Source organism: Physeter macrocephalus, chromosome 18 (genome assembly GCF_002837175.3).
Source record: "Physeter macrocephalus isolate SW-GA chromosome 18, ASM283717v5, whole genome shotgun sequence".
Lineage (NCBI taxonomy): Eukaryota > Metazoa > Chordata > Mammalia > Artiodactyla > Physeteridae > Physeter > Physeter macrocephalus.
The window spans coordinates 88984720-89000470 of record NC_041231.1 but is presented as its reverse complement, the minus strand read 5'-3'; the positions used below and the strand labels follow the sequence as shown (position 1 = coordinate 89000470).

Genomic DNA, 15751 nt, shown 5'->3' with positions numbered 1-15751 from the left:
GGTTTTTTTTTGCGGTTCGCGGGCCTCTCACTGCTGCGGCCTCTCCTGCTGCGGAGCACAGGCTCCAGACGCGCAGGCTCGGCGGCCATGGCTCACGGGCCCAGCCGCTCCGCAGCATGTGGGATCCTCCCGGACCGGGGCACGAACCCGCGTCCCCTGCATTGGCAGGCAGACTCTCAACCACTGCACCACCAGGGAAGCCCAACATGGCCTTTTTGGAAGACAATCTGGCAGCATCCATTCAAATGTTAAAAGAACATGCTCTTCAACCCAGCAATTCTATTGAGTATCTACACTAGAGAAATGCCCAACTCTCAACCACTGCACCACCAGGGAAGCCCAACATGGCCTTTTTGGAAGACAATCTGGCAGCATCCATTCAAATGTTAAAAGAACATGCTCTTCAACCCAGCAATTCTATTGAGTATCTACACTAGAGAAATGCCCACATGTGTAATTATGGAGACTCGCCCATAGGTGCTGACTGAGGCATTGCCTATGACACCAAAAAAAAACGGAAACATTCTAAACAATCACCAACAAGGGAATGGCCAAACCCACCACAATACACTGTGGGATGATAGTTGAAAAAAAAGAAGTTTAAAAGAAAAAAGTAGATTTATAAAGAATAAAGTGGAAAGATGTCAAAGACATATTATGAAGCAAAAAAAGAAAGCTGTGAAACAATGGATACAGCATGATGGATATTTGCTACATGCACATATACACGTATGCAAACACATAGAGGAGATTCTGTATGCACACACATTAAACTCATAAAAGTAATTATCTTGAGTAAAGGGACTTGGATGAGGTCAAGGTGTATTTTCACTTTATCAGAATTGGAGTTTGTTTGTTTTTAACCACAGGAAGTAATTAATGTATTACTTTTATAATCAAAAATAAATTTTGTGGGCTTCCTTGGTGGCGCAGTGGTTAAGAATCCACCTGCCAATGCAGGGGACACGGGTTCGAGCCCTGGTCCAGGAAGATCCCACATGCCGCAGAGCAACTAATCCCGTGAGCCACAACTACTGAGCCTGCGCTCTAGAGCCTGCGAGCCACAACTACTGAGCCCACGTGCCACAACTACTGAAGCCCACGTGACTAGAGCCGGTGCTCTGCAACAAGAGAAGCCACCGCAATGAGAAGCCCGTGCACCGCAACGAAGAGTAGTCCCCACTTACCACAACTAGAGAAAGCCCACGTGCATCAACAAAGACCCACTGAAGCCAAAAATAAATAAATTTAATAAATTAACAAATTTTGTTATTTTTCTCCATTTATTGTCATCTTTTTTTTTTTTTTTTTGTGGTACGCGGGCCTTTCACTGCTGCGGCCTCTCCCGTTGCGGAGCACAGGCTCCGGACGCGCAGGTCCAGCGGCCATGGCTCACGGGCCTAGCCGCTCCGCGGCATGTGGGATCTTCCCGGACCGGGGCACGAACCCGTGTCCCCTGCATCGGCAGGCGGACTCGCAACCACTGTGCCATCAGGGAAGTCCCTATTGTCATCTTTTGAACTGAATTTTTTGCATGTATTTCTTTTTTAAAAATTTTTACTGAAGTATAGTTGATTTAAAATGTTTCAGGTGTATAGCAAAGTGATTAAGTTATATATATATGTGTATATATATATATATATATATATTCTTTTTCAGATTCTTTTCCATTATAGGTTATTACAAGATATTGAATATAGTTCCCTGTGCTATACAGTAAGTCCTTGCTGTAAAAATAAATTTTTTAAATGCTAGGACAACATAAATTTTCAATAAGGCATTTTTTCAATTGAATATATATTAGCTAGCTACTTATTGCCTACAGGTTAACACCCTTTCATTTTGTTGCTGCTGTGTTGTTGGTAATATTTCCAGTTATTGCCTATGTTTGAAGTTCGTGGCATCCTGAAAAGGATTTTTAACTTTAAGTCCTATTATAATTTATTTATTTTCACAGATCCCAAGATTGTCTAAAGATAAATGTATCTGTTTTATTTATTTATTTTTGGCTGCATTGGGTCTTCGTTGCTGCGCGCAGGCTTTCTCTAGTTGTGGTGAGTTGGGGCTACTCTTCGTTGCCGTGCGCGGGCTTCTCATTGCGGTGGTTTCTCTTGTTGCGGAGCAGGGGCTCTAGGTGCGCAGGCTTCAGTAGTTGTGGCATGCAGGCTCAGTAGTTGTGGCACGTGGGCTCCAGAGCACAGGCTCAGTAGTTGTGGCTCACGGGCTTAGTTGCTCCGTGGCATGTGGGGATCTTCCCGGACCAGGGCTTGAACCCGTGTCCCCTGCATTGGCAGGAGGATTTTTAACCACTGTGTCACCTGGGAAGTCCCTGTGTGTGTGTGTTTTAGAGTTTTAGTGGAAAAATGGAAAAAAAATGGATAGAAAATCAAGTGTGTTATCACAAGGGGAACTTCTGAAATTTGAAATGCATTCTTTTAAGAACTTAAAAAAAGGGCTTTTCCCTACTATGACTCAATAGAGCAAAGTACTTTTTTTCTGAAGAGCTCTATAAAGTATAATTTCCTAATAATATGTGCCTCAAAATTAATATGGTTACATGAATGTTTATGCACACAATAAAAAGGAATCTTGTGGCAAATGCGAACTGAGCAGACTAATTCACTGAGAGCCCTCAAAGCAGTCATAGGATTCAGGTAGCTGCACAGGCTTCAGTGACCTTCTGTGACCTCCCCAGCACAAAGCATAGCCTCTGCAGCTTGCCTTGGCGATTTTCAGACTAGTGTAAGAGAGGCTGGTTTAAGAGCTGATCTTTGCGATTGCCCCAATTCATAAAAAGCATCACCTCTTTTGACATCTTATCAATCAATCACAAGGCAGTGACATTGTTACTGTGGATAATCTGAGAGTGTCTGCAGCAGATGGGCAGATGTTCAGAGTAGCGAGGCTAGGTCTGCAGCCCAGCACTAGTGACTTCCTTTGGATGCATGTTCATTAGACTTGGATGTACTGGGGCATTTGCTCTGGGCACATACTTCCCAGTAATTAGGGAAAGAAAATTTGGAATATTTTTTAACTGAGAAAATACAAAATACCCATCTTCCTGTTTGTATCCAAACCCCACCAAATGCGAATTCTTAACCCAACAGAAGCAAACATAGCATTTGCCACAACTCTTAGGTAGAGATGAACTCTGTACCAAGTGCTCTCCAAGGGTATCTAGAGGACTCAAGGCTCTTTCAAGACCCATGCATCCAACCAGTCATTTTTAATTCATTATAATCACAAAGCACTTTCCAGAAATATCAAAAAGTAAAGTAGGTCAGTTTTCATGGAATGTCTGACTTCACCATAAACACTAATGAGAAATTTGTCTTGGACTGGTGAGATGGAGTTTGAAGGAGAAGAGGAAGGTGGTAATGTAAGGTACTATCTTTCTTCCATTAAACTCTTAAATAATAATATAACTTCAAAAATACCAAGCTGGCTAGTTCTGGCCATCACCAGAAGTAGAATAAGCAAACAGCTCACACATACTCACGCATACAAATACAGCAATGTTTCCAGGTTATTATGACTTTAGACAGATATATTCGCAATCTGAACAAATCAAAAGGTAAATACAAAAAGATCTTAACAAGAGACCACTGGATCCAGAAAAGGTAACATGCAGTTTCTAAAAATAGGAGAAACAAAATAAAAAGGAATTTTCTGATAATAAGGTTTAGATTAGATCATTCCTAAGGTTTATCCTAATACTAAAATAATATTTCTGTAGCAAATGTTGGGTCAGACTTTTCCCAAACTAACCTCAAGGTCAAGTTGTCTGTATAGGAGCTGCTTAGTTGCTATCCTGGGCTTATATAGAGTGGGTGAAGGAAAGTGACATAAATTTGCAAGATTTGTGAGTTTAGCTGTTCTTCTAATAGTTGTAATATATCAGACTTTATAAAACGTATTTTCTGAATTTAGCTGAGCCGTTGTACCAATATTTTAGATAGATAGATAGAGAGATGGATGGATGGATGGATGGATGGACAGATGAACACACAGATAGACAAAAGTCTGAAGGCAGGATGGAGAACTCACCTGCATGGCCACCTCTTTGCTCTCACTCCCGGGCCCCAGGGACCACTCATAGAGGACAATCTGGTGATCATCACTGCTCTGGTTTCCATTCAAAGTGATGGAGTTTTGGGGCAAAGTTATGGTCTGATTTGGTCCCGCATTGGCAACTGGTGGATGGTCCACAGCACTGTTGACTATTAGGGCTGCTGTTGTGGAGCTAATGGCTCCATCTGAGTCTGTAACAGTCAATCTATGAAAAGGAGAGGAAGCTATTACACTGCATGAATATGCCAAATCTCAAGGCAAGTGGTCAATTTAGTCTGCCTATGGTGCATTTCTCAGAACAACTGAGAGCAGGTATAAATAGAAATTTGAGGATGAAGCTGAGGAAAGAACAGAGACCTGAGGCTATATTTTTTCTTTGTTGCTGTTGATTTACTTTATTTTTAGCTAGTAATATATTCACATGATAGAGTTTTATTCTGTATGGGTTTCTCATTATTCTTTGAGATGCTGGATGAAGAAACCATCCTCAGCCAACACAGAAGCCTCTCTCTACCACCTGTGACTCAAAATGTATCAGCTTTAGGTCCTGCCTTCAGGCCTGAGCATGTAGAGACAGCAAATCACTCCTGAATTTGCAGCTACAAAGCGTTTTAATTTTCTCATTCTTTTACAGAGGACTTAATAGTAAGTGTTTTGAGGACACTCCTTGCAAAGCACTTTGAAATACAAATGATACTCTGCCTACACAAACAACACAGAGAGCTGCACTGACCCTCCTGTAGTAAACTCATTGGTGACGTGGCAACTGGATCAGTGAAATAAGGTCACTTCATTCTTCTGGGGCCAAGATTTAGTTTGGAGCAGCAATGCATGTGTAACAGGTGTAAATAGGAATATGAGAATGAAGCTCTGGAAAGAACACAGGCCTTATCTGTAGGTAAGGTACCTGTACAGGGGGCCCCCATATTCTGGGCCTCTATCCCACATACTCCATACAACCAAGGTCCAAACTCCAGTTCTCGCTCTGACAGCAAACCAAACACCTAAGGGCCTTCCTCCTCAACCAGGCTGAGTCAGGACACATTCTGGGCCCCTAAGGGAATTTCTTCCTAGTAAAATGGGGTTAGCAGTAGGCCTGCCTTGGGACTTCCCTGGCGGTCCAGTGGTTAAGACTCCGTGCTCCCAATGCAGAGGGCACAGGTCTGATCCCTTGTTGGGGAACTAAAAAAAACAAACAACAAAAAAAACCCAAAGTAGGCCTGTGTCTCTGAGCCGGGAAAAGAGTCATTAAATTAAAAGTAATCAAAAGAACCTCAGAAAGTGGCATTTCACTGTATATAAATTTTACCCCAATAAATAAGTAAAGTGTTACAGAAAGACTTTTAAAAATAACTTTTGAAGTCCCCTTAGACTTTTATGTCATAAAGTTTCCACAAGTTTACCTTAGCAAAACCCTCAGATAAGAAGTCGACAATAATTTGGCAACATATATCAAACTCCTTAAAAACATACAGGCCTCTGACCCCAAAATTTTACTTGCACTCCAAAATTTAACTATAAGAATGTTCTCTCAAACATTGAATAATGGGGCTAAATTAATTTTCTAAAATGTATCAGCATCAAACATGATGTTGCAGAATATTTAATGACACAGATATCCATAATTAATGGGAATCCAAAATCAGATCCACTCGTACATGACAATTTGATAGAGAAGAGATGTGGTCTTGCAGATTGGGAAAGGACAGACTAGACAATAAACAGTAATGGGACAACAGGCTGATTATCCATGTGGGAACAAATAAAATTGGATCTAACCACGGTAAACATGCAATCAATTCTAGATGGATAAAATTTAAACATGAAAGACAAAATTTTTAAATTTTAGAAGAAAATATAGAAGGTAGCTTGTAAAACATCTTATACATTTTGATCCCAGTCAGAAAAAAGTTTTAAGTTTATGTGTATAGAAAAAGGACCATAAATATAAGTACTATACTCTTAAGGATGTTTATTCCTAGGTAGTGGAATTATGGGAGGTATTTAATTTCCTTCTTTCTGCTTCTAGATCCATTCTGTTTTCTATTTTTATAGCAAACATGCATTATTCTTATTATAAGAAGAAAATATCATTTTTTTAAACAGCTGCATTGTTACTTGTCTCTTGAAACCTATATTTCTTCTGGATCAAGCTATGGAGGCCAGGGTGGTAAACTAAAAATAAATACATGACATGTTTTTTTTAGTTCCCCAACCAGGGATCAAACTAGTATAAATACATACTCAGCAAAGAATATGGCAGATAAGCATATGAAAAGATGCTCCATATCATACAGTATCAGGGAAATGCAAATTAAAACAACAGTGAGATGCCACTACACACCTATACTATGGCCAAAATCTGAAACTCTGGCAACACCAAATGCTGGTGAGGATGTGGAGCAACAGGAACTCTCATTCATTGCTGGTGGGAATGCAAAATGGTGCAGCCACTTTGGAAGACAGTTTGGCAATTTCTTACAAAACTAAACATACTCTATAAGAGGTGATGACTTTCAGACAATAAGGTTGCAGCTGGAAGCTACTAGCAGATATTGCTTTGAGAATGACTGGCGGTGTCCTTAGATCCCATAAAGTTCAGAAAATTCAAGTTCTCAGCAATACACAAACGTGTCTGAAATCACGTCCACAATGGCCACCTAGTTTTACCTTGGATAAACAAACAAAAGCTACTTTATTTTGACTTTTAAATGCATTCTCCTCCTCCATGGCCAAACCAAATGTACAATGTATGTTTAATAAGCCACAAAACAGGCCACCAAAAGCAAAACAAAACAAAAAAAACCCAAGCATACTCTTACCATACAATCATGCTTCTTGGTATTCACCCAAAGGGGCTGAAAACTTCTGTCCACACAAAAGTCTGCACATGAATGTCTACGGCAGCTTTACTGACAATTGCCAAAACTCGGAAGCAAGCAAGATGTCCCTCAGCAGGTGAATGAATAAATAAACTGTGGTGCATCCAGACCATGAAATATTACTCACCACTATAAAGAAATGAGCTATCGAGCCATAAAAAGACACGGAAAAATCTTAAATGCCTATTACTACATGAAAGAAGCCAATCTGAGAAGGCCACTTACTATATACTTCCAACTGTATGATACTCTGAAAGAGGCCAAACTATGAAGACAGTAAAAAGGTCAGTTGTTACCAGAGGAGGGAGAAAAGGAGAGGTATGAATAGGCAGAGCACAGAGGACTTTTAGGGCACTGGAAATACTCTCTGTATGATACTATAATGATAGATATCTGTCATGATACATTTGCCCAAACATATAGAATGTACACCAAGAATGAACCCTAAGGTAAACTATAGACTTTTGGTGGTTATGTGTCAATGTAGGTTAATCCTTGGTAAAAAATGAACCATTCTGGTGAGTGATGTTGATAACAGGGAGACTGAGTATGTGGGGAGCAGGGGACATATGGGGAATTTCTGTATCTTTCAATTTTATTGTAAACCTAAAACTGCTCTTAAAAAAATAAAGTTTAAAAAAAAAACCCCACACATGAGCACTGGATGCCTCATGTGGCTACTCACTCTACCCCTACAAGGCCTATAGATTCCCAGAAATCCACTCAATAATAAAATAAGGGCTTCCCTGGTGGCGCAGTGGTTGAGAGTCCGCCTGCCGATGCAGGGCACACGGGGTCGTGCCCCGGTCCGGGAAGATCCCACATGCCGCGGAGCGGCTGGGCCCGTGAGCCATGGCCGCTGGGCCTGCGCGTCCGGAGCCTGTGCTCCGCGGCGGGAGAGGCCACAGCGGTGAGAGGCCCGCATACCACAAAAAAATAAAAATAAAAAAAAAATAATAATAAAATAAGCTTTCAGAGCTAGGTAAATTTCTTTTTTTTTTTTAATTGGGGTAAAGTATATATAACTTACCCTTTTAACCATTTTTTTTTCTTTTTTTGCAGTACGCGGGCCTCTCACCGTTGTGGCCTCTCCTGCCGCGGAGCACAGGCTCCGGACGCGCAGGCCCAGCGGCCATGGCTCACGGGCCCAGCCGCTCCGCGGCAAGCGGGATCCTCCCGGACCGGGGCACGAACCCGTGTGCCCTGAATCGGCAGGCGGACTCTCAACCACTGCGCCACCAGGGAAGCCCCATTTTAACCATTTTTAAGTGCACAATTCAGTGGCATTAAGTACATTCACATTATTGTATAACCATTACCACTATCCATCTCCAGAACTTCTTCATCATCCCAAATGGAAACTTTGTACCCATTAAACACTAACTCCCCATATTTCTGCCCTACCACCACCCCATGGCAATCACTCTTCTGCTTTCTATCTCTATGAATTTGACCACTCTAGGCACCTTAACTAAGTGGAATCATACAACATTTGACCTTTTGTGAGGGGCTTCACTCAGTTAACCAAATGTCTTCAAAGTTCACCCATGCTGTAGCGTGCCTCAGAAGTTCATTTTTTAAGGCTGAATAATATTCCTTTGTATGTACATACCTCATTTTGTTTACTCATTCATCGGTTGATGGACATTTGTGTTGTTCTGTTAACACTGGAGTATGCTACAGACTGAATGTTTTCTGTTCCCCCAAAACTCATATGTTGAAACCTAATCTCTAATGCGACTGGTATTTGGAGGTGGGGCCTTCCGCCGGTGATTAGGTCAGGAGGGCAGAGGCCTCCCGAATGGGATTAGTACTCTTACAAAAGAGACCTCAGAGAGCTCCCTTACCCCTTCTGCCATGTGAGGACACTGAAAAGATGGCTGTCTATAAACCATGTGAAGAGGGCCCTCACCACACACCAAATCTACCAGCACCTTGATCTTGGACTTCCCAGCATCCAGAGGTATGAGAAATAAATTTCTGTCATAATAATTTAAAAGCCACCCAGTCTATGGTTATTTTTGTTACAGTAGCCTGAATGGACGAAGATAGCGTATAAGCATCTATTTGAGTCTCTGCTCTCAGTTCTATGAGGTATATATCTAAAGTGAGATTGCAGATATGGCAATTCTATGTTTAACTTTTTGAGGAATTGCCGAACTGTTTCCCACAGAAGCTCTACCATTTTCCATCCCTACCAGCAATGCACAAGGATTCCCATTTCTCAACAGCCTCACCAACACTTGTTACTTTCCATTTTTTAAATAATAGCTATCCTAATGGAGTAAACTGCTTCTTAAGCTGAGATGTCCAATAAACCCAAACAGAAGTTTTTACAACATGTGCAAAATCTAAAGCACTTTAGAGCACCTCTGTGGACTTTTTGGTCAAAGATGAATCCAGTCAGATGCTTGAGAGTTTCTTAACCTGGCTAGACTTCTGAGGATTCATAAATACATATGTATGGCCTCCTTCTCTGAAATCATCAGATTCTTAAAGCAGTATATGAGGTCTTAAAAATATAATACGCTAAAATGTGTGGGGTACAGCTAAGCAGCAGTTAGAAGAAAATTATACCTGTGAAAGATTTATAAGCTTTTAGGGAAGCTCCAATATGAATGAACCAAGATTCTACTCTAAGAAGTTAGAAGAAAAAGAACAAAGTAAATCAAAAGCAAACAGAAGTAAGGAAATAGTAAAGAGCAGAAAAGAACAAATTAGAAAACAGGCAAATATAATTAAAACAGTTCTAGTTAGGGTTCCTTGAGAAGATAAACAAAATTAACAACCCCCTTAATTAGACTTATCAAGAGAAAAAGAACACAAATCACCAATATTGGAAATGAAAAAGAGGTTATCAGTACAGCTCCTACAGACATGAAAGGATAATATGAAAATACTATGAACAACTTTACGCCAAAAAATTTGATGATTTAGAAGGAATGGATGAATTTCTTGAAAAATACAACTTATTACAAACTGACACAAGAAGAAAACAGATAACACATCATCGTTAATAACTATACTCCAATATAAAATAAAAATAAAATAAAATAAAATAAAATAAAAAAGAAAAAATTAAAAAAAAATAACAGAAAATCTAAATAGGCTTACATCTATTAAAGAAATTGAATTTGTTATCAAAACTTTCCCCCAAAGAAAATTCCAGGCCCAGATGATTTTACTGGTGATTCTATAAAACTTTCAAGGAAGAAATACCACCACTTGTTCCTAAGTATTTCAGAAAATAAGGGAGGATGGATCACTAGTCAACTTGTTTTATTAGGCCAGTATAATCCTCATATCAAAACCTTGTGACAATGCAGAGAGAGAGAAAGAGAGAAGGCATAGACCAAATCTTTCATGAAGACAGACATAAAAATCCTGACAAAAATATTATCAAGTTGAATCCCATGCTACATAAAAAGAATATCATGATCAAATAGGGTTTATCCCATGAATGCAAGGTTGATTTAACATTCAAAAATCTCACACAAGGGCTTCCCTGGTGGCGTAGTGGTTGAGAGTCCGCCTGCCGATGCAGGGGACACGGGTTCGTGCCCCGGTCCGGGAAGATCCCACATGCCGCAGAGCGGCTAGGCCCGTGAGCCATGGCCGCTGAGCCTGCGCGTCCGGAGCCTGTGCTCCGCAACGGGAGAGGCCACAACAGTGAGAGGCCCGCGTACCGCAAAAAAAAAAAAAAAAAAAACTCACACAATACATAAAAATAACTCAAAATAGATCACAGATCTAAAAATAAAACCTAGACCTATAAAACTTAGAAAAAAAACCAGGATCTTTGCATTCTTGGGATTAAACAAAGGTTACTTAGATAGAACACAAAAAGCATGAAACATAAAAGAAACAATTGATAAATTAGACCATCAAAATTTAAAACTTTTGCTCTTTAAAAGATACCATTAAGAGAACAAAACGTCATATACTGGGAAATATCCACAACACATATATAAAATAAAGAACTTGTTTCCGAATGTATAAAAACCTTACAATTAAGTAAGATGTAATTTTTAAAACAGGAAAAAGATCTGAATGGAGACTTCACAAAAGAAGTTATATGAATGGCCAGTAAACACCTAAAATATGCTCAATATCATTAGTCAACAGGAAAATGCAAGTTAAAACCGTAATGAGATAAAACCACCCATCAAATTAGATACAATTAAAAAGACTGATTACACCGAGTGTTGGTGAGGGTGTGGATTCTGGAACTCTCATCCACTACAGGTGGGAATATAAAATAATACACCCACTTTGGAAAAGAGTTTGGCAATTTCTTAAAATGTTAAACATAAGCTCACCGTAGAACCTAGCCTTTCCACTCTTGGGTATTTACTCCACAAAAATGAAAATACATGTCCACACAGACTTGTACACAAATGTTCATGGCAGCTTTATTTGTAATAGTTCAAAGTTGTAAACAACCCAATGTCCATACTAGATGAAAGGATAAATTGTGGTATATCCATACACTGGAATAGCACTCAGCAACAAAAAGGAACATACTATCAATAGAGACAACACCATGAATGAATCTCAAAAATCATTTGCGGAGTGAAAGAAGCCAGGCAAAAAGGAGCACATACTGTACAATTCCATTTATGTGAAATTCTAGAAAGTGCAAGATAATTTAAAGTGGGGGAAAGCAGGTCAGTGGTTGCCCAAGGACAGGAATAGAGAGAGGTTTGGATTGCAAAGGGGCATGAGAAAACTTTTGGGGATGATGGAAATGTTTATTATCTTGATTGTGACAATGGTCTGACAGGTGTATGCAAATGTCAAAACTCATCAAATTTTATACCTTAAATATGTTCAGTTTATTACATTTCAGTTATATCTTTAAAAGTTGTAAAAAGATAAAGAAACAGGTAAATCATATAAATCTGCCTCACTTTCACTCTGAAGATAGAAACTTTCTGTCACATATCTCAACACAGCAAAATAGATGCCATCCCATACTATTCCTGACAACCAAATCCAAAGGTTTCCAATAAATACACACTTGTAATTTATATTATTGGTGATGGTATCAGAGTATCAAGTGGCTGACAACCAAAACCCCAGAGGAAACCAAATCTGCCCTGCCTCCTGATCATAATGAAAAGAAGCACAATGTTCTATCGGCATCTATCGGAAATAGTCAAATTATCAGTGCTGGAAAGCGAACCCACTTGCCTGAAAGTATAGTTTCCAGGAACAAGGTTAGACAGATGTAAGACGGGGGTATCAGCTGAGGTCTTCTCCTCTTGGAAGGGCCCATTAACTTCTTCCCAGTGATAACTCACTATTTTAGTATCATCTGTACTGTCTAGAAAGTTTGACAAATAAATGAAAACTAGAATTAAATACAAGAATATTAAAACATAAATTTTGTAATTTACATTATTGGGATTTACATTTGATTTTATATGAAATTATATAATTGCACAGATTTCAATGGCCATATATTATGTGTTAGAAGGAGGATTACTTCTTCTCTCTAAATTATCATTATGATTTTTCTCCTGGATTTCCACCAGATTTGAGTGAGGGTGTTTCGACTCAGTTGTGAATTTAAAAAGCAAAGTGACAGACACTACTGCTTTTTTTTTTTTAACTCACTTCAACTACAGCACACGATATCTTACTGATAATTCAAATAGGTATCTGAACTGACAGATTCATAAAGAATTGAGATGCTTCTGTATAATTACAAAACACCTTTTACTACCCTAATCATTAAGTGTAAATCCAGATAAAGGTAGTACCCTACATGAAAACCTCCTATGTCTACTTTAAAAGACAGCAAACAAAATGTACTAAGTAGAATCACAGAAGTTTAGACCTGGAAGGGAGCCAGTTTCATCTAATTCATTTAAGGAAAGAAAAGTTCATGCAACAGATTAATAATCCTGAACAGTTTCCTGTAACTCAATTGCACTGAATTAGAGGACTCAAAATGTAATGCATTTTCTCATGTAAATATTTTCATTGAAAACGGGCTCTAGGGACTTTCCTGGTGGTGCAGTGGTTAAGAATCCACCTGCCAGTGCAGGGGACATGGTCCAGGAAGAGCCCACATGCCGCAGAGCAACTAAGCCCGTGAGCCACAACTACTGAGCCTGTGCTCTAGAGCCCATGAGCCACAACTAACTACTGAGCCCTCGTGCCACAGCTACGGAAGGCTGCGCACCTGGAGCCCGAGAATCCACCGAAATGAGAAGCCCGCGCACCGCAACGAAGAGCAGCCCCCGCTCGCCACAACTAGAGAAAGCCCATGCGCAGCAACAAAGACCCAACGCAGCCAAAAAAGATAAATAGATAAAATAAATAATAATTTTTTTAAAAAAGTGATTTCCAACTGCTCATCACATATACTGCCTCGAAAGGAGATTCTTTAATAATTGCTTTAATTCCGATCAAATAGCCAGACCCTAAAGAATTTTTTCATAGACAAATGAGACATAACTGAAGGGAAATTCAGCCTAAGACAGAGAAGTTGTGCTAAAGGAGCTGAAGGACTTGAAGATACAGATAGATGCTCATCTATTGGTGAGTTAGCCCATAAGTCCTCACAGCCTCAATAGAGACCTCCCATTACGTCTCATAGTGCAGAGGGCAAAGCCCCCTGAAGTATGGCAGGATACCCACGGCTGCCATCGATGAGGGCCGACGTCAGAGGCAGAGTGAGCTCCTGTCTCTCGGGAGAAACAACTGCCACGGGAGGCAGGTTGACTCTTCCGGCTGTGTGACAGAAAAAAAGGACACGGGCTGAGCCCAAGTTGTCACCACCCAAATAAACCATCTGATTTTCAAAAATTGGTTATAAATATCCTGTCCGGAAGGTGTTTATCCTGCAGGCCTCACCTATGGAAAGTACTTTTAATGTTTTGGAACCTCCCTATACATGTTAGGAGCATGTCTGCAGGTTTAGATTTTTGTATGAAAGCCCAGGCTCAATGAACACATGTAATAACAAGCAAGGGGTTGGTCACAGAACCTGAGCAGCAACTGCAAAAGAGGAGCAACGGAGTATGGTTCCAGCTCCTACGATTAGCTGGCTCTTGACTCTTTGAAGCCCCGCCCCCCGGCCGCACCCCCGCCAACCACGTTTAGCTCTAAGAATAACCAGGCAGAAAGTGCAAAATGGGGAGCTGTCAGCCCCTGGGGAGGAGGCTGGAGGTGAGGTTGGCACTGAGCTGGCCCACATCCCTTGTGTCCAGAGGAGGGGGTGGCAGAGGCTCAAGGCCCATGCTCCATGCACTGGGCCAGGGCTGTGCCCACCCAGACAAAGGGCCACTATTTCTAATTCACACCAGTGCACTGACCTATGGACTAGTGGTGGCGTGAAAGGACCAGTGGGCTTGAAAGCCCATGGCATACGTTTCCCTTGACCCCTGAGTTGCTCCCTTCACCTAAGGACAAGCTGAGTCACGGGGAATGGAGGTAGAAGGCTGAACACAGCAAATGTCAGACGGAGGAGGCTATTGCCACACCCAAGAACAGCAAGCAATAACCTTGCAACCTTACGCAGCAGTGTCAAGCAAGTACTAAGAATTATACAGAAAGAAGAAAGAAAAACACCACATAATCTTTGCACGTTTTCTCTACAATGGAGCCTAATGTAAAACTAAAAAAATATATTACCATGTTATTCAGGCACCAAAAATTGAGATAAACCTGTACAACAGGAGGCTGTCCTCTTACACAGGCTTACCTGGCTTAACGGTGACATTTACAAATCCCTCTCCAAAGGCATTTTCACTAGAAACTGCTACTTTGAAGGCATAAAGTCCTACTGACAACTGCAAGATAAAGAAAAGTTATACTGATAAACATGTAAACAACAGGATAGGTCCACTGCCTAGAAAATCCTTAAATATTCCAGAAGCCGTTCTCCTGGAATCAGCATAGAGAAGGGGCTCAGGACCTGTGGACACACTGCCACATGTCTGCAGCCTATACTCTGGAACACTGAAGGTCACCCAGGAAGGCCTTCAGCTTAGTTACAGATGTTCACGGGGCTTATAGAGGCATATGTGACATGGACCAACCGAGGGCAGCAGTTCTCAAACTTGAGCGTATGGCAATCTTGCATTTTTACCAAGTAGCTCTGGTGGGTCAGCTGTCAATGGTCTGGGTACCAGACTTCGAGAAACAGCGCTCAGTGGCATGGGGGTGATGCTAATTCATGTTGCACCAGTAGCTGTGCAGTAGCAGAAATGAAGAGAACATCAACATCTATGGGCCAAGAAGAGGGAACATTTCTTCTTGTGAGGGCTTATATCTTGGAGCAATATTTGGTAGTCAAACCATATGTGAACTGGAATGGAATTTTTGGCAATCCTAGAAACGTGCCTGACTAAGAATCAGAGATGACCAGAATGTCTCTAACACTGCAAAGGGAGCAAGAGTTGGAACACAGGCTTTAACCTCACTACAGAGACCCATACCAGCCTGGGCCAGCCTCTCTTCCCTGGGCTGATATGCCAAGTAAGTCAAATAAAGAAAAGATTCCGAAAGCCCCTTTATTTAAATCTACCTGTCTACCTACATGCTTGAAACTTGATTCATTTATACTCTTCTTTTAATCTTAATCGTAAGAGAGACTTCTAGGTTCAACATCTAAGAAGGTGTTACCTGAATTCTAAGGTACGCTGTCCGTTACTACCGGTTACCAGTTACTTACCTGAGAGACATTAAGAGTTTGCGTGTGTCTTTGTTTTATTTCACCTTGGTAGTATTCAGGGTGGCTTATTAAACTCCATTCATAATTGTAGGTTGTTTCTGAGAACAAAGAA

At 40.7% G+C, this 15751-nt stretch overlaps 1 protein-coding gene across 1 annotated transcript in view; it reads right to left on the bottom strand.

Moving 5' to 3' along the window:
• Positions 1-15751, bottom strand: part of KIAA0319 (KIAA0319 ortholog) — a 79681-nt gene that overhangs the window by 23842 nt on the left and 40088 nt on the right. The window contains exons 7-11 of the mRNA XM_024121990.3: positions 15640-15737; positions 14668-14755; positions 13602-13694; positions 12147-12279; positions 4048-4276 (exon numbers count right to left, since the gene is read on the bottom strand). Of these exons, the coding sequence (XP_023977758.1) occupies positions 4048-4276; positions 12147-12279; positions 13602-13694; positions 14668-14755; positions 15640-15737 (641 nt within the window). The remainder of the gene's footprint in view (positions 1-4047; positions 4277-12146; positions 12280-13601; positions 13695-14667; positions 14756-15639; positions 15738-15751) is intronic.